The sequence below is a fragment of the Mustela erminea genome, chromosome 6 (assembly GCF_009829155.1).
Source record: "Mustela erminea isolate mMusErm1 chromosome 6, mMusErm1.Pri, whole genome shotgun sequence".
Classification (NCBI taxonomy): domain Eukaryota; kingdom Metazoa; phylum Chordata; class Mammalia; order Carnivora; family Mustelidae; genus Mustela; species Mustela erminea.
The window spans coordinates 90,377,846-90,396,949 of NC_045619.1; the positions used below are offsets into that span (position 1 = coordinate 90,377,846).

Here is a 19,104-nt window from a genome sequence, read left to right on the forward strand (position 1 = left end):
TATGCATATGACATATAATATATATATACACATATACAGAGTATGCACATGTACTCATAATAACTTAGAGGAAAAACAAAATAGAAAGATTAGGAAGGAAAAGATAAATTAATGAAAAAAATGGTGAGAGCAATTGAAAATGTTCCTAAGAAGCAAGGCCTTTGTTAATTATAAAGTAAAATAAGGAAATGTGTTAATCACTTCATGTCATTATTATTTTCTGTCTTAATTTGTCTGAAGTTAGTGATGAGAAACCAGACATCAGTGGTAGAATTCATTCTCCTTGGACTGACAAATGATGCTGAACTTCAAGCTGTGCTTTTCCTTTTTCTGCTGCTAACTTACATCTTAAGCATCATGGGAAACTTGACCATCATCATTCTGACCCTGCTGGATTATCGACTCCAGACTCCTATGTATTTCTTCCTCCGGAATTTTTCTGTTTTGGAAATATCTTTTACCTCTGTTTTTGTCCCCAAAATGCTAGTCAATATTGGAACTGGAGATAAGACTATCTCCTTTGCTGGTTGTTTCACTCAGTACTTTTTTGCCATTCTTCTGGGAGCAACTGAATTTTATCTTTTAGCTGCCATGTCCTATGATCGCTACGTTGCCATTTGTAAACCCCTACATTATACCACCATAATGAGCAGGAGACTCTGCATTCAACTCGTCCTGTGTTCCTGGTTCTCTGGTTTTTTGGTTGTCATTGTGCCACATGTAATGACTCTCCAGCTGCCTTTCTGTGCATCCAATGTCATCAATCATTATTGCTGTGACTATACTGTGTTGTTGCATCTGTCCTGTTCAGACACACATTTCATAGAAGTGATAGAGTTTATCTCTGTTGGAATCACCCTCCTCTTCACCTTGGTATTAGTGATTCTTTCCTACATGTACATAATCAGGACAATTCTGAGAATCCCTTCGGTTCAACAAAGAAAAAAAGCTTTTTCTACGTGTTTCTCTCACATGATTGTGGTCTCACTTTCTTATGGAAGTTGTATCTTTATGTACATAAATCCTTCTGTTGAGGATGCAGAAACTTTTAATAAGGGAGTGGCTGTCTTAAATACCTCAGTTGCTCCTCTGTTGAACCCTTTCATCTATACCCTAAGGAACAAGCAAGTGAAAATAGCCTTCAAAGATATGGTCAGCAAGATAACAGTGTTTTCAAGAAGGTGAAGCTAACTGAGGTTCATAACAATAATAAATAATAAATAAAGGTTTGAAGGACTTTAGATGTATATTATTATAACATTAAAGTGCTTGTTATTATATATTATCAATACTGTTTACTGAACACCAAAACAGTAAAACTATTTATTTAATGAAACCTGTTGTGCCATCACTGTATTTCTTAAAATTTTACAAGCCTGTAAGAAGGTATATGTGTGTGTGTGTCCTCTTATACTTTTGTGCTACTTTTCTTTATTTGTACATTATTTTAAAGAAAAGATTTGGGAGAATTGTGAATATGACTTCTAATAGTGTGTTTTTTACAACAGAGCTTTTCTTATCTTATCCACTGCCATATAGTATTCAATCTCTGTATTTGGTAATTGAATAATCAAATAAACACCCAAGGGAAATCTACTTTAGTTTGCTAATAACAGTTTAAATAATATATTAGTGAATTAAAGTTAATTTTCAAGTTATATTTTTCAGATTTAAATTTAGTGTTTCCACAATAATCAGTTACTTAGAACTTAGGCTACTCAATGTTTGAGATAAAGAAAATTCTGAAGAAGGGAAAATCAATATATGTTTGTTTTCTAACTGATAGGAAAATGATTAATAATGATTTATACACACTTTAAACTCAAGTGAATCCAGGAAAGAGCTAAAGGAATGATTCTAATTTAGGTTAACTAGCACTATATCATTATAGTAAATTCATACAAATTTAGCGTTGTGCCTAATCATTGTTCTGGTTCTCTTTTAGAAGCATATGGAATAAAGCTATATTAATAGTATCTACGGTGTTAATAGTTTTATAAGCTTAAATCATATTTTTCCTAAATTTCATACTAAACTTTAATTTTTTAAAAATATTTTATTTATTTATTTGATAGACAGAGATCACAAGTAGGCAGAGAGGCAAGCAGAGGGAGAGGAGGAAGCAGGCCCCCTGCCGAGCAGAGAGCCCAATGCAGGGCTCGATCCCAGGACCCTGAAACCATGACCTGAGCCGAAAGCAAATGCTTAACCCACTGAGCCACCCAGGCGCCCCAAACTTTAAATTTTGATAATCTAATATCCTCAGGCAGCATGTGCATCACAACCTGATATTTCCTGAACACTTTTTGTCCATATTAATTTTTCAGGAAGCATGAGCCAGATGCATAGTATGGGTAATTTTAAAATGTAAAGAAGCCAAAAAGAAAATAAAGAAGCTACAGATGTTTCTACTTCAATCTCTTCAATATACAGATGAAGAAAATTGAGTCCTAGAGATATTAACAAACTTTCATTAAAGCATATAGTTAAGTTTGCACTCTTGAAGTCTTTACTCATCCGTCTAATAATGCAAAATCTACTAAGTTGCAGAGATACTAAAAAAGAACCCTGGGAAACCATGGAGGAGAAAGATGATTGAAAATGTAGAACTTGTTAAGTCATATACACCTTGTCATAATTTCATCAGTAAAAACACCTACAGGCCAGACACATAGCTGATGTTAACAAGTGAGTAAGTTTGATACTTCTTTAGTTTTTTAGATTGACGGGTAACTTCTCATTTGTTCCCTTGATTATTTGTTTTCTACATCATCAGTAGTACATCAATCATAGTCCCCCAAAACATTAAGTCAGATTATGGTGGCTGTTCAATTTCAAAAGACAATCAAACAATAATATGTAGCTGAACACTATTTGCCAGAAGTAATTATTTTTAAAACAGATAAAATTCCATTAATCCCTGATTCAATTAAAATACAAAAGTAAATCAACACACCAACCAAGCAAAAATCTAGGAATATTATGCTGAAGTAGTTGAGAATCTGCAGAAGATAGTTAAAAAAAAAAAAAAGTCAATCAGGTAGAGGAATCATAATGTACAGAGGAATAAGAAGGAGTAATAATTGCATCTCTTAAATTAATTAGAATCTGAATTTGAGTTCAGGCTGTTTTGTTTTGCTTTTTTTTGTCTTGTTTCTTTATTTATTTTTACAATTTTATGCAACTTACAATTTATGGAAAACAAAGTACATCCAATAAAGTTTATAATTCGAGATTTGATACATGTACACACCACTGAAACCATTACCAAAATCAAAATAATGAACTTCAAAAAGTTTCTTTAGGCATTCTGGCAATATATCTCTGGAGGCTTTTAATATTTCAACTTGGCCAGGCTTTAATGTTTCAACTTGGCCAGGCTGAGTTATTTTTCTAGGATTTCCCTTCCCTGTTTGTTTCCTGTTACAGTGGGCCACCAGAGAGATTATTTGGGATATTTGGAGAATGCAGTAAAGCAGAAACCATTTTGTAGCTCACAGATTGTTCATCTGCTGGTTTATTTTGTTGGTAGGAGACAGCTGGGTTTATTTTGTTGGTAATTCTTCCCTTTACACCTGCATCTTTTTCATTTTCTCCAACTCCAGATCCGTTATCTATGTTTAGCTCCATGGCAAAGTTCCCAAGCTTTTATAGGATACCAGTAAACCTGAGTTCAGAGGCACCAAGAGCTAACCCAGGTTTCAGTTCTTCCTCATGTGATTCTGCCCAAGTTAGACACAGATTTTATATTGACCACAAAAATGAACTCAAAATGGAGGGTGGACCTATATGTACAAGACAAAACTTTAAAACTTCTCAAGATAGCATAGAGAAAACCCAGATGACTCTGGGTTTAGCAGTGATCTTTTAGATACAACACCAAAGGCATAATCTATGAAAGAAATAATGGATAAGCTGGCATTCATTAAAATTAAGAACTTCTGCTCTGCAAAAGACAATGAGAGGACAAGCCACACTGGGAGACAATGAGAAAACACATTTAAAAATGTTGTCAACTCAAATACACAAAAACTCTTAGAATTCAACAATGTGGAAATGAGCAACAAGATTAAAAAATGGGCCAAAGATCCAGACACCCCCATTACCCATGATGATATAAAGATGGCAATTAAGCACATGAGAAGATGATCCACATCATGTATAATCACTGAAATGTAAATTAAAAGGAAAAGGAGAAATCACTGCATACATATTAAAATGGTCCATTCTGGAACATGACAACACCCAATGTTCATGAACGTGGAGCAAAAGAAACTCATTTGTTGCTGGTAGAATACAAAATGGTACTGCAACTTTGGAAGACAGTTTGATGATTTCTTACAAAATTAAATATACTCTTACCATACAATCCAGCAATCACCCATCTTGGTATTTGCCCAAAGGAAATGGAAACATGTCCACACAAAACCTGCACACATATCATTATAGCAGTTTTATTCATAATTACCCAAACGTAAAAGCAGCTAAGATACCCTTTAGAAGGTCAATGGATAAACTATGATACCTCTAAAAATAGATTTTCATCAAGAGATGAAAAGACAGGGGAAACTTATGTGCATGTCACTAAGTGAAAAAAGCCAATTTGAAAAACTACATTTTTTTACATCATTGATTTTTATGTATTTATTTATTTATTCATCAATTATTTATTTATTTATTATTATTATTTTTTTAAACATATATTTTTATCCCCAGGGGTACAGGTCTGTGAGTCGCCAGGTTTACACACTTCACAGCACTCACCAAAGCACATACCCTCCCCAATGTCCATAACCCCACTCCCCTTCTCCCAACTCCCCTCCCCCCAGCAACCCTCTATTTGTTTTGTGAGATTAAGAGTCACTTATGGTTTGTCTCCCTCCCAATCCCATCTTGTTTCATTGATTCTTCTCCTACCCACTTAAGCCCCTCATATTGCATCATCCACTTCCTTCTATCAGGGAGATCATATGATATTTGTCTATCTCCGATTGACTTATTTCACTAAGCATGATACCCTCTAGTTCCATTCACCGTTCATCCCAAATGACAAGATTTCATTTCTTTTGATGGCTGCATAGTATTCCATTGTGTATATATACCACTTCTTCTTTATCCATTCATCTGTTGATGGACATCTAGGTTCGTTCCATAGTTTGGCTATTGTTGACATTGCTGCTATAAACATTCAGGTACATGTGCCCCTTCGGATCACTACATTTGTATCTTTAGGGTAAATATCCAGTAATGCAATTGCTGGGTCATAAGGTAGTTCTATTTTCAACATTTTGAGGAGCCTCCATGCTGTTTTCCAGAGTGGTTACACCAGCTTGCATTCCCACCAACAGTGTAGGAGGGTTCCCCTTTCTCCGCATCCCTCGCCAGCATCTGTCATTTCCTGACTTAGTTAATTTTAAGCCCATTCTTACTGGTGTGAGATGATATCTCATTGTGGTTTTGATTTGTATTTCCCTGATGCCAAGTGATGTGGAGCACTTTTTCATGTGTCTGTTGGCCATCTGGATGTCTTCTTTGCAGAAATGTCTGTTCATGTCCTCTGCCCATTTCTTGATTGGATTATTTGTTCTTTGGGTGTTGAGTTTGCTAAGTTCTTTATAGATTTTGGACACTAGCCCTTTATCTGATATGTCATTTGCAAATCTCTTCTCCCATTCTGTCAGTTGTCTTTTGGTTTTGTTAACTGTTTCCTTTGCTGTGCAAAAGCTATTGATCTTGATGAAATCCCAATAGTTCTTTTTTTAAAAAAATTATTTATTTATTTTCAGCATAACAGTATTCATTATTTTTTCCCCACACCCAGTGCTTCATGCAATCTGTGCCCTCTATAATACCCACCACCTGGTACCCCAACCTCCCACCCACCCCGCTACTTCAAACCCCTCAGATTGTTTTTCAGAGACAATAGTCTCTCATGATTCACCTCCCCTTCCAATTTACCCCAACTCCCTTCTCCTCTCTAACACCCCTTGTCCTCTATGATATTTGTTATGATCCACAAATAAGTGAAAACATATGATAATTGACTCTCTCTGCTTGACTTATTTCACTCAGCATCATCTCTTCCAGTCCCGTCCATATTGCTACAAAAGTTGGGTATTCATCCTTTCTGATGGAGGCATAATACTCCATAGTATATATGAACCACATTTTCCTTATCCATTCATCCGTTGAAGGGCATCTTGGTTCTTTCCATAGTTTGGCAACCGTGGACATTGCTGCTATAAAGATTGGGGTACATATGGCCCTTCTTTTCACTACATCTGTATCTTTGGGGTAAATACCCAAGAGTGTTAATTTTTGCCCTTGCTTCCCTTGCCTTTGGTGATGTTCCTAGGAAGATGTTGCTGCAGCTGAGGTCGAACAGGTTGCTGCCTGTGTTCTCCTCAAGGGTTTTGATGGATTCCTTTCTCACATTGAGGTCCTTCATCCATTTTGAGTCTATTTTCATGTGTGGTGTAAGGAAATGGTCCAATTTCATTTTTCTGCATGTGGCTGTCCAATTTTCCCAACACCATTTATTGAAGAGACTGTCTTTTTTCCATTGGACATTCTTTCCTGCTTTCTCGAAGATTAATTGACCATAGAGTTGAGGGTCTATTTCTGGTCTCTCTATTCTGTTCCATTGATCTATGTGTCTGTTTTTGGGCCAGTGCCATGCTGTCTTGAAGATGACAGCTTTGTAATAGAGCTTGAAGTCCGGAACTGTGATGCCACTAACTTTGGCTTTCTTTTTCAATATTCCTTTGGCTATTCGATGTCTTTTCTGATTCCATATAAATCTTAGGATTATTTGTTCCATTTCTTTGAAAAAAAATGGATGGTATTTTGATAGGAATTGCATTAAATGTGTAAATTGCTTTAGGTAGCATAGACATTTTCACAATATTTATTCTCCCAATCCAGGAGCATGAAATATTTTTCCATTTCTTTGTGTCTTCCTCAATTTCTTTCATGAGTACTTTATAGTTCTCTGAGTATAGATTCTTTGCCTCTTTGGTTAGGTTTATTCCTAGGTATCTTATAGTTTTGCGTGCAATTGTAAATGGGATTGACTCCTTAGCTTCTCTTTCTTCTGTCTTGTTGTGGGTGTAGAGAAATGCAGCTGATTTCTGTGTATTGATTTTATATCCTGACACTTTACTGAAGTCCTGTACAAGTTCTAGCAGTTTTAGAGTGGAGTCTTTTGGGTTTTCCACATATAGTGTCATATCATTTGTGAAGAGTGATAATTTGACTTCTTCTTTGCTGATTTGGATGCCTTTAATTTCCTTTTGTTGTCTGATTGCTGAGGCTAGGACTTCCAGTACTATGTTGAATAGCAGTGGTGATAATGGACATTCTTGCCATGATCCTGACCTTAGCGGAAAAGCTTTCAGTTTTTCTCCATTGAGAATGATATTTGCGGTGGGTTTTTCATAGATGGCTTTGATGATATTGAGGTATGTGCCCTCTATCCCTACACTTTGAAGAGTTTTGATCAAGAAGGGATATTGTACTTTGTCAAATACTTTTTCAGCATCTATGGAGAGTATCATATGGTTCTTGTTCTTTCTTTTATTAATTTGTTGTATCACATTGATTGATTTTTGGATGTTGAACCAACCTTGCAGCCCTGGAATAAATCCCACTTGGTCATGGTGAATAATCCTTTTAATGTACTATTGAATCCTATTGGCTAGTATTTTGGTGAGAATTTTCGCATCTGTGTTCATCAAGGATATTGGTCTGTAGTTCTCTTTTTTGATGGGATCCTTGTCTGGTTTTGGGATCAAGGTGATGCTGGCCTCATAAAATGAGTTTGGAAGTTTTCCTTCCATTTCCGTTTTTTGGAACAGTTTCAGGAGAATAGGAATTAGTTCTTCTGTAAATGTTTGTTAGAATTCTCCCGGGAAGCCATCTTGCGCCGGGCTTTTGTTTGTTTGGAGATTTTTGATGACTGTTTCAATCTACTTACTGGTTATGGGTCTGTTCAGGCTTTCTATTTCTTCCTGGTTCAGTTGTGGTAGTTTATACGTCTCTAGGAATGCATCCATTTCTTCCAGATTGTCAAATTTGTTGGTGTAGAGTTGCTCATAGTATGTTCTTATAATTGTTTCTATTTCTTTGGTTTAGTTGTGATCTCTCCTCTTTCATTCATGATTTTATTTATTTGGGTCATTTATCTTTTCTTTTTGATAAGTCTGGCCAGGTGTTTATCAATCTTATTTATTCTTTCAAAGAACCAGCTCCAGTTTCGTTGATTTGTTCTATTGTTTTTTTGGTTTCTATTTCATTGATTTTTGCTCTGATCTTCATGATTTCTCTTATCCTGCTGGGTTTAGGGTTTCTTTCTTGTTCTTTCTCCAGCTCCTTTAGGTGTAGGGTTAGATTGTGTACCTGAGACATTTCTTGTTTCTTGAGAAAGGCTTATACCGCTATATATTTTCCTCTCAGGAGGGAAGTGTCTTTGCTGTGTTCCAAAGATTTCAACCATTGTGTTCTCATCAGTATTTGTTTCCATGATTTTTTTCAATTCTTCTTTCATTTCCTGGTTGACCCATTCATTCTTCAGAAGGATGCTGTTTAGTCTCCATGTATTTGGGTTCTTTCCAAATTTCCTCTTGTGATTGAGTTCCAGCTTCAGAGCATTGTAGTCTGAAAATATGGAGGGAATGATCCCAGTATTTTGAAACCGGCTGAGACCTGATTTAGGACGGAGGATGTGGTCTATTCTGGAGAATATTCCATGTGCACTAGAGAAGAATGTGTTGTCTATTGCTTTGGGATGAAATGTTCGGAATATATCTGTGATGTCCATCTGGTCCAGTGTGTCGTTTAAGGCCTTTATTTCCAGTGTGTCGTTTAAGGCCTTTCTTGCTCTTTTGCTTGGATGATCTGTCCATTTCAGTGAGGGGAGTGTTAAAGTGCCCTACTATTATTGTATTATTGTTGATGTGTTTCTTTGATTTTGTTATTAATTGGTTTATATAGTTGGCTGCTCCACGTTGGGGGCATAGACATTTAAAATTGTTAGATCTTCTTGATGGACAGACCCTTTGAGTATGATATAGTGTGCTTCCTCATCTCTTATTATAGTCTTTGGCTTAAAATCTAATTGATCTGATATAAGGATTGCCACCCCAGCTTTCTTCTGATGTCCATTAGCATGGTAAATTGTTTTCCACCCCCTCACCTTAAATCTGGATGTGTCTTCGGGCCTAAAATGAGTTTCTTGTAGGCAATATATAGATTTTTTTTTTTATCCATTCTGATACCCTGTGTCTTTTGATTGGGGCATTTAGCCCATTAACATTCAGGGTAACTATTGAGAGATATGAATTTAGTGCAATTGTATTGCCTGTAAAATGACTGTTACTGTATATTGTCTCTGTTCCTTTCTGATCTACCACTTGTAGGCTCTCTCTTTGCTTAGAGGACCCCTTTCAAGATTTCCTGTAGAGCTGGTTTGGTATTTGCAAATTCTTTCAGTTTTTGTTTGTCCTGGAAGCTTTTAATCTCTCCTTCTATTTTCAATGATAGCCTAGCTGGATATAGTATTCTTGGCTGCATGTTTTTCTCGTTTAGTGGTCTGACCATATCATGCCAGCTCTTTCTGGCCTGCCAGGTCTCTGTGGATAAGTCTGCTGCCAATCTAATATTTTTACCATTGTATGTTACAGCCTTCTTTTCCCAGGCTGCTTTCAGGATTTTTTCTTTGTCACTAAGACTTGTAAATTTTACTATTAGGTGAAGGGGTATGTACCTATTCTTGTTGATAATGAGGGTGGTTCTCTGCACCTCCTGGATTTTGATGCTTGCTCCCTTTGCTATATTAGGGAAATTCTCTCCAAAAATTCTCTCCAATATACCTTCTGCCCCCCTCTCTCTTTCTTCTTCTTCTGGAAACCCAATTATTCTAATGTTGTTTCGTCTTATGGTGTCACTTATCTCTCGAATTCTCCCCTCGTGGTCCAGTAGCTGTTTGTCCCTCTTTGCTCAGCTTCTTTATTCTCTGTCATTTGGTTTTCTATATCACTAATTCTTTCTTCTGCCTCATTTATCCTAGCAGTGAGAGCCTCCATTTTTGATTGCACCTCATTAATAGTCTTTTTTTTTTAATTTCAACTTGGTTAGATTTTAGTTCTTTTATTTCTCCAGAAAGGGCTTTTATATCTCCTGAGAGGGTTTCTCTAATATCTTCCATGCTTTTTTTCGAGCCTGGCTAGAACCTTGAGAATCGTTATTCTCAACTCTAGATCTGACATATTACCAATGTCTGTACTGATTAGGTCCCTAGCGTTCGGTACTGCCCCTTGTTCTTTTTTTTTTGTGGTGAGTTTTTCCACCTTGTCATTTTGTCCAGATAAGAGTATATGAAGGAGCAAGTAAAATACTAAAAAGGTGGCAAAGACCCCAGGAAAATATGCTTTAACCAAATCAGAAGAGATCCTAAATCGAAGTGGGGAGATAGGGGATAAAAAGAGCTTCAGGAAAAAAAAAAATTAAAAAAAAAAGAAAATGAATAAAGAATAAAATATAAAACAGATATATATATATATATATATATATATATATATATATATGATAAACTAATTAAAATACGTTAAAACAGAAACGGGTAAAAACACACATAGAATTCTATAAAAAACATATTTAAATGAATCAGGGAGTTGCTAAATAAACAACAAGGATGTGAAAAAAGTACCAAAATTCCAATATTGGGAGTTAGATTGTCTGTTTCAGTGTTATTAATATTGACCATAACAGACTCCTGATAAAAATCACTACTTTTAAAATCCTACAAAATGTAATACTTTGTTGGAAATAACTATTTTCACTTCCTGTTCAAGCAATAAAAAATAAATTAAACAGTAAGAAAACATTTTTCTTTTCAGTTCATTGTGTCTGAAGTATAAGAGAAACATATACAGCATAAATAAAATTCACTGTAATACCTCAAATCCTGGCTTAGAGGACTAATATATTTACACTCATACTGAAGTTTGTTTCAGCATTTTTAGTGGAGTTGCAAACTTTCTCAGCCCCACTGGACTATTAGCAAGCACATTTGGAAATGTGTAGAGACAAACCAAGACTTTCACAAAAAAGGCTGAAAAACAGAAATGCATATATTAAAAAATAAACCCTTACAATAGTGTGGAGTACCATTTATGCTTCTTAACCTCATCAATGCCCATGGAGTAAAAGTAAACAAAAATAACTGTATTGTTTCTAAAGCCAATGTCAGGTGTATACAGTTTAAATTTAAAGAACTATAGAGTTCTGTTTGACCTTAGAATTATATTAAGTCAACCAAATGATACACTTTGACTTGGTATATTTCATCTTGTTCCTTTGTCTTCATCTATTTAAAAGAGAACATTCGTGAATGAAGAAGCTGCAGCAATGCAGTTCTACTCTTGTATATTTAACTGTGATCTTCATGCAGATCAATCCAGTCTCTCGAATGAATTTACTCACAAAACTAGTGTTTCCCTGTAAATAGGAAAATTCTTTATGTTCAGGGCTTCATGAATAGATCTGCCTGCTGATGCCAGAAAAAAAGAGCGGGGGTGGAGGGGTGGGCGGGAACTCAAGTTTATAAGTCTTGCATATCTTCATCGAACTGGACAGTTTGGAGCTTGGCAAGCTCTTTTTTGTCTGTTTCCAGCTCTTCACAGACAGTCTCGATCATGCTTTCTAGGACATACTTGGAATTTGAGTCCAGCATCATTAAGTTGCTTGTGGCTTTGCCCTCGGAATTTGTTAAGAAATTATCTTTTATGTTAGCTACTGATTGCAGAACCAAACGATGTTCTCTGACAAAATCCTGGAGTACTGCTGGGTAAAGGTGACTTACCTGGTCTTCAGCCATAGGAACAATTTCCCCAAGGGCAGCCTGGGTCATGGGGACTGACAATAGATCTTGACCAGCAATGAGGGAACAGTTCTGAAGAGTTGCATAGTTAGTGTTGCTGACAGATGTCACAGTAGACTTGCTTGCCACAGGTGCAGACATTGGCTGGTTCTCAGCCATTTCAGGGTTTAGCTCAGTGGGATTAAGTAAAATAGGGAGAGTCAGGGAAAAATTATGAGTTGGGGATACATTAACTAATGAGGAAGCCAATGGATGGAGGCCACTCCCCGAAATATTTTCAGAAGACAGGTTTGCATTTATTTGTGGATTCTATAGAATTCTATGTGCCTTTTTACCTTGTGGCCTTTTGGGGGGAGGAGTTAAGATGGTGGAGAAGTAGCAGGCTGAGACTACTTCAGCTAGCAGGAGATCAGCTAGATAGCTTATCTAAAGATTGCAAACACCTGTAAATCCATCGGCAGATTGAAGAGAAGAAGAACAGCAATTCTGGAAACAGAAAAACAACCACTTTCTGAAAGGTAGGACTGGCGGAGAGTGAATCCAAAGCGAGGGGAAGATAGACCCCGGGGGAGGGCCCGGCTCCCGGCAAGCAGCGGAGCAACAGAGCACAAAATCGGGACTTTAAAAGTCTGTTCCGCTGAGGGACATTGCTCCAGAGGGTAAACTGGGGCAAAGCCCACGCGGGGTCAGCGTGGCCTCAGGTCCCGCAGGGTCACAGAAGGATCGGGGGTATCTGAGTTTCACAGAGCTTGCGGGTATTGGAACGGGAAAGCCGGCTACAGAGACAGAGCCGACAGTGAGCTCCCAGCCCAGGGGTTACCTTGAACCGGTCGCAGGCTCAGTGAGCTCGGAGGACGGCCGGAGGTCAGACAGACAGGAGTAACTGGATGCTGTTCTCTGAGGGCACACTGAGGAGTGGGGCCCCGGGCTCTCGGCTCCTCCGGGCCAGAGACCAGGAGGCCGCCATTTGTATTCCCGTCCTCCGGCTCTACAGAAAGCGCTCAGGGAACAAAGGCTCCTGAAAGCAAACCCGAGCGGACTACTCAGCCTGGTCCCTGGTAAGGGCGGTCCAATTCCGCCTGGGGCAAAGACACTTGAGAATCACTACACCAGGCCCCTCCCCCAGAAGATCAACAAGAAATCCAGCCAAGACCAAGTTCACCTACCAAGGAGTGCGGTTTCAATACCAAGGAGAGCAGAAGAGTTCCAGAGGAGGAGAAAGCAAAGCACAGAACTCATGGCTTTCTCCCTGTGATTTTTTTAGGCTTGCAGTTGATTTAATTTTTTTCTTTTTCATTTTTTTTTCTTTTCTGCTGCTAAAATTTTTTTAAACTTTTACCATTTTCTTTTTTAACTTTTTAAAACTAGTTTATCTAATATATATATTTTTTCTTTCTTATATTTCTCTTTATTCGTTTTCTTTTTTTAATTCTTTTATTTATTTTTCTTTCTTTCTTTTTGAACCTCTTTTTATCCCCTTTCTCCCCCCTCACGATTTGGCATCTTTTCTGATTTGGTTAAAGCATATTTTCCTGGGGTTGTTGCCACCCTTTTAGTATTTTACTTGCTCCTTCATATACTCTTATCTGGACAAAATGACAAGGTGGGAAAATTCACCACAAAAAAAAGAACAAGAGGCAGTACCGAAGGCTAGGGACCTAATCAATACAGACATTGGTAATATGTCAGATCTAGAGTTCAGAATGACAATTCTCAAGGTTCTAGCCGGGCTTGAAAAAGGCATGGAAGATATTAGAGAAACCCTCTCAGGAGATATAAAAGCCCTTTCTGGAGAAATAAAAGAACTAAAATCTAACCAAGTTGAAATCAAAAAAGCTATTAATGAGGTGCAATCAAAAATGGAGGCTCTCACTGCTAGGATAAATGAGGCAGAAGAAAGAATTAGTGATATAGAAGACCAAATGACAGAGAATAAAGAAGCTGAGCAAAAGAGGGACAAACAGCTACTGGACCACGTGGGGAGAATTCGAGAGATAAGTGACACCATAAGAGAAAACAACATTAGAATAATTGGGTTTCCAGAAGAAGAAGAAAGAGAGAGGGGAGCAGAAGGTATACTGGAGAGAATTATTGGGGAGAATTTTCCCAATATGGCAAAGGGAACAAGCATCAAAATTCAGGAGGTTCAGAGAACGCCCCTCAAAACCAATAAGAATATGCCCACACCCCGTCACCTAATAGTAAAAATTTCAAGTCTTAGTGACAAAGAGAAAATCCTGAAAGCAGCCCCAGTAAAGAAGTCTGTAACATACAATGGTAAAAATATTAGATTGGCAGCTGACTTATCCACAGAGACCTGGCAGGCCAGAAAGAGCTGGCATGATATTTTCAGAGCACTAAACGAGAAAAACATGCAGCCAAGAATACTATATCCAGCTAGAATATCATTGAAAATAGAAGGAGAGTTTAAAAGCTTCCAGGACAAACAAAACTGAAAGAATTTGCAGACACCCAACCAGCTCTACAGGAAATATTGAAAGGGGTCCTCTATATTCCTCAACAAGGAAATAAAGGCCTTAAAGGACACACTGGACCAGATGGACATCACAGATATATTCAGAACATTTCATCCCAAAGCAACAGAATACACATTCTTCTCTAGTGCACATGGAACATTCTCCAGAATAGACCACATCCTTTGTCCTAAATCAGGACTAACTGGTATCAAAAGATTGGGATCATTCCCTGCATATTTTCAGACCACAATGCTCTGAAGTTAGAACTCAACCACAAGAAAGGTCTCAGGTACACAACCTAACCCTACACCTAAAGGAGATGGAGAAAGAACAAGAAAGAAACCCTAAGCCCAGCAAGAGAAGAGAAATCATAAAGATCAGAGCAGAAATCAATGAAATAGAAACCAAAAAAACAATAGAGCAAATCAACGAAACTAGGAGCTGGTTCTTTGAAAGAATTAATAAAATTGATAATCCCCTGGCCCGACTTGTCAAAAAGAAAAGAGAAAGGACCCAAATAAATAAAATCATGAATGAAAGAGGAGAGGTCACAACTAACACCAAAGAAATACAAACTATTATAAGAACATACTATGAGCAACTCTATGCCAACAAATTTGACAATCATGAAGAAATGGATACCTTGTGGCCTTTTAATTATTCTTAAGGTACAGAAGTGTCAACAAAAGCACTGATGGCTCTTTTCTATCTAACAGGGTTATTTTCACCACAAAATTGCTTTAAATCTGCAGAATTAAGTTTCACTTATGTAATTATGTACATTTATGATGTAAATGGAATAACAACTGATATATTGTTGATGCTTTTCATTACGACGAAAATAAAAATCATAGATTACCATGTAAAGTGAATTCTGTAGACTATGAAAACAGCCTTTTTAAACTACAGAAAGAATTATGTAAATTCTCTGGAGCAAAACTCTGCCCTGATGAAACTTAGTTCTAGGTGTTCTGAATCAGTTGTTACATGATGACATACAACTGTTATTCGCACTATATTATCATATCTTGTTTAAGAGTAAATCTTTTGGGGTTTCTTTGAGAAGCTTTCTTGATAATGTTGTGAGCTGTGATTATAGTTTCTATCTATCAGGACCAAACACAAAATGGAATAATGCGAATACATTTAGGTAGGGAGTGAAGTCTTTTGGTGACTACAAAGCAAGAAATGGGAGAAAATGATCTCTTCGAAGATGACTTAAAGTCATCGAACATAAAGCTGTTACCAGTCTTGCTCTCTTCAAGATAAGAACAAAGAGTATACTCTTGATCCCAACAGGCCCATCCACTAAGCACCCTGAATAAGGGCCATAGAGGACTTCACTTTTCTTGTTATTCCAATTGGAAATCACAGATGTAGATGAAGAGCCCTATCAAGACCTCTTCCCATTGTTTTGTTAAAGAACTTAGATCCCCCCCCCTTTTTTTTTAATGGAATTAGTGAATGTTCTTAAACTGCTGAAACAACAGGTTTTCATCTTTTTTTTTTTTTTTTTTAAACAAAGTCAGGTGTTTTAGAGTTCTCTTCACTCCATCACTCCTTACTCAGCTTGGTTTTTTCTTTTTTTTTGCTATTATTATTATTTTTTTCTGTAGGTGTGTGCTGATCATGTTACTGAGATTAATTATATGGTTCTGTAGTGTAGTTTACATAAAAATGATGTTTTTTCACTTGATGGCTGCAGATATCGAGAGTTTTGGTTCATTATTTTACAATACTGATTTAATAAGGGAAACAGGAAGATTTAAAAAGTTATATATAGCATATAAATAACTGGAAAAGTTTCATATGTCTTCCAAAAATATAATAAGCCTCTCTTTTATTCACAATTCTTCCTCTTTTTTCCCCCTAAGAAAAAGGAAAGATAGCACAAGGCTTAAGACTTACCTAGGAAACCCATTCATACTCCTAACATGATGTAATTATACCCCTACAATGACTCCAGGTAGCTACACAATGTACCAGGTAAGAATCAATGCACATTATAAAGAACTTACTGTTCTTTTCTATTGTTTCAATAAAATAAGGGCCAATTGGTTTATAGCCCATACATATGTGAATGAAATAAGATAAACCCCATGATCTCCTTGCACAGAATTGCAAATGGTTTTTATTCAATACCAAGGGCCATACTCAGAACCCTTGGAGTTCATGTGGTAGACTTTCTTCTACATAAACCAATGCCTGAAGATGCTGCAAATGACCCTCAAATGATCCCCAAAGAGGAATCAAAATAGGGTAAAAACTCTCCCTGCAAACCCTAACCCCTGCTGCTGGCTGTAGGATTTTTGGTGTGAGGCTCTCGATGCACTCTATGCCAGAATGTGGCATTTAGCTCTTAGTTACAGCTATTAAAGAACAGTTTTATCATTTAAAGAGGTGGTGCATTTGTTCCTCAAGCAAGCAAGAACACCTGTGTTGTAGTATTTCCTAGCTCATGTATATTTATAGTAATGAAAAGACTGACTCGTAGATATGTTTCAGTGTCTTTCTTGTGTTATGAAAGGCAAGTAGACATTATAGCCATAGGTAAAAATGTGTAGTTAAATTGCACACTGACCTTAAATCTCCCTGTATATGCCCATGCATCTTGCATGTCAAAAGTTGGATTATTGGGCATTTGTTGCAGCCTGCCTGCTACATGTTAGGCAAGTGTGCATTAGTACATAGTCAGAAGTTCTTCATTCTTTTACAATGTTTTTGACAGATCATCTCATCATAAAAATATAAATAATTCAGGACATTTGTGGGGAAAAGAATTACATTTTATGAAAGATGTTTCAAAGTCTTCCTAGAACTTAGATGATAGAGCCTAAGAGTTATTTTGTATCTAGTTGATACATTTCATGTTAATTTAATATTACAACCATACATTTTATTAATCAAAATTATGAAGCATGTGACTCTTTTGGCTTTCAGGGTTCTCAATTTTTGTTCTTTTGTTGCATGTACTGTATGTTTAGAGGAGACCGCTTATATACTCAATATGGTTTTACTGTGCCTTACACAAAGAGAAAATCTATACAGAATGTATATCACGGGGTGGGGTAATAGAGTCTCTACTGCACTGTTAGGTGATGGCACACAGAGCATGTCCCAGAACACTTCTGTGCTTAATTACTCAACCAAAGAGATCTAAAGTATGTATGTTGTACTGTAATAGGGGTTTATGCCTGGACAATTAAGTGTTTTATTTGATTTCTGAAATGATGTGAACTTATTTTTCTAAACACTATGATAAATAAACTTTATATTTATACATAAAAAAAGAAAAGGGTAAAAGTTAAAAAAAATAGAAGAAGAAGAAAAAAAAAAAAAAGAAAAAAAATTAAATTAACTGCAAGACGAAAGAATCATGGGGAGAAAGCCATGAGTTCCATGCTTTGCTTTCTCCTGCTCTGGAATTCCACTGCTCTCCTTGGTATTGAACCTGCACTCCTTGGTAGGTGAACTTGATCCCGGCTGGATTTCTTGTTGATCTTCTGGGGGAAGGGCCTGTTGTAGTGATTCTCAAGGGTCTTTGCCAGAGGCAGAATTGCACTGCCCTTACCAGGGACCAGGCTGAGTAATCAGCTCGGGTTTGCTTTCAGGAGCTTTTGTTTCCTGAATGCTTTCCGTAGAGTTCCGGAGGACGGTAATGAAAATGGCGGCCTCCCAGTCTCCAGCCTGGAGGAGCCAAGACCTTGGGGCCCCACTCCTCAGTGCGCCCTCAGAGAATAGCACCCAATTACTCCCGTCTCGCGGGCCTCTGGCCGCGCTCCGAGCTCACCGAGCCTGCAACTGGTTCAAGGTAACCCCAAGCTGACAGCTCACTCCTTGGCTCTGTCTCTGTAGCCGGCTTCCCATTCTAATATCTGCAAGATCTGTGACACTCAGACACCCCTGATCCTTCTGTGACCCTGCGGGACCTAAGGCCATGCTGACCCCACGTGGGCTTCACCCCGGTTTAGCCTCTGGAGCAATGTCCCTCAGTGGAACAGACTTTTATTTTTTTAATTTATTTTTTATTTTCAGCATAACAGTATTCATTATTTTTGCACCACACCCAGTGCTCCATGCAATCCGTGCCCTCTATAATACCCACCACCTGGTACCCGGACCTCCCACTCCCTGTCCCTTCAAAACCCTCAGATTGTTTTTCAGAGTCCATAGTCTCTCATGGCTCACCTCCCCTTCCAATTTCCCCCACTTATTTGTGGAGCATAACAAATAGCATGGAGGACATGGTGAGTTAGAGTGGAGAAGGGAGTTGGGGGAAAGTGGAACACACTTTTAAAAGTCCTGATTTTGTGCTCTGTTGCTTCACCGCTTGCTGGGAGCCGGCCCCTCCCACCCCAGTCTATCTTCCCATCGCTTTGGATTCATTTCTCAGCCAGTCCTACCTTTCAGAAAGTGGTTGATTTTCTGTTTCTAGAATTGCTGTTCTTCTTCTCTTTGATCTCCCATTGGATTTGTAGGTGTTTGCAATCTTTATATAAGCTATCTAGCTGATCTCCTGTTACCTGAAGTAGTCTCAGCCTGCTACTTCTCCACCATCTTGACTCTTATGAAAAACTACATATTTTATGATTTCAATATCTGACATTCTGGAAAGGAAATCTATGAAGACAGTAAAATCGGTGGTTCTCAGGGGTTGAGGGGTGAGGAGTGATGACCAGGCAGGGCACAGAGGATTTATATCTATGTATTTATATATCTATATATATAATCAATATCTCTATATATCAG

At 37.6% G+C, this 19,104-nt stretch overlaps 1 protein-coding gene across 1 annotated transcript; it reads left to right on the forward strand.

Annotated features, from left to right (window-relative positions):
• Window positions 1-246: 246 nt before the first annotated feature.
• LOC116592448 (olfactory receptor 2AP1-like) lies at window positions 247-1,185 on the forward strand. Its single transcript, XM_032345646.1, has one exon. The coding sequence runs from the start codon at window positions 247-249 to the stop codon at window positions 1,183-1,185; it is 939 nt and encodes a 312-aa protein (XP_032201537.1).
• The last annotated feature ends 17,919 nt before the right edge of the window (window positions 1,186-19,104 follow it).

Excerpts from the sequence above, each read along its gene's own strand:
- LOC116592448 (XM_032345646.1), top strand. The coding sequence starts at position 247 with ATGAGAAACCAGACATCAGTGGTAGAATTCATTCTCCTTGGACTGACA.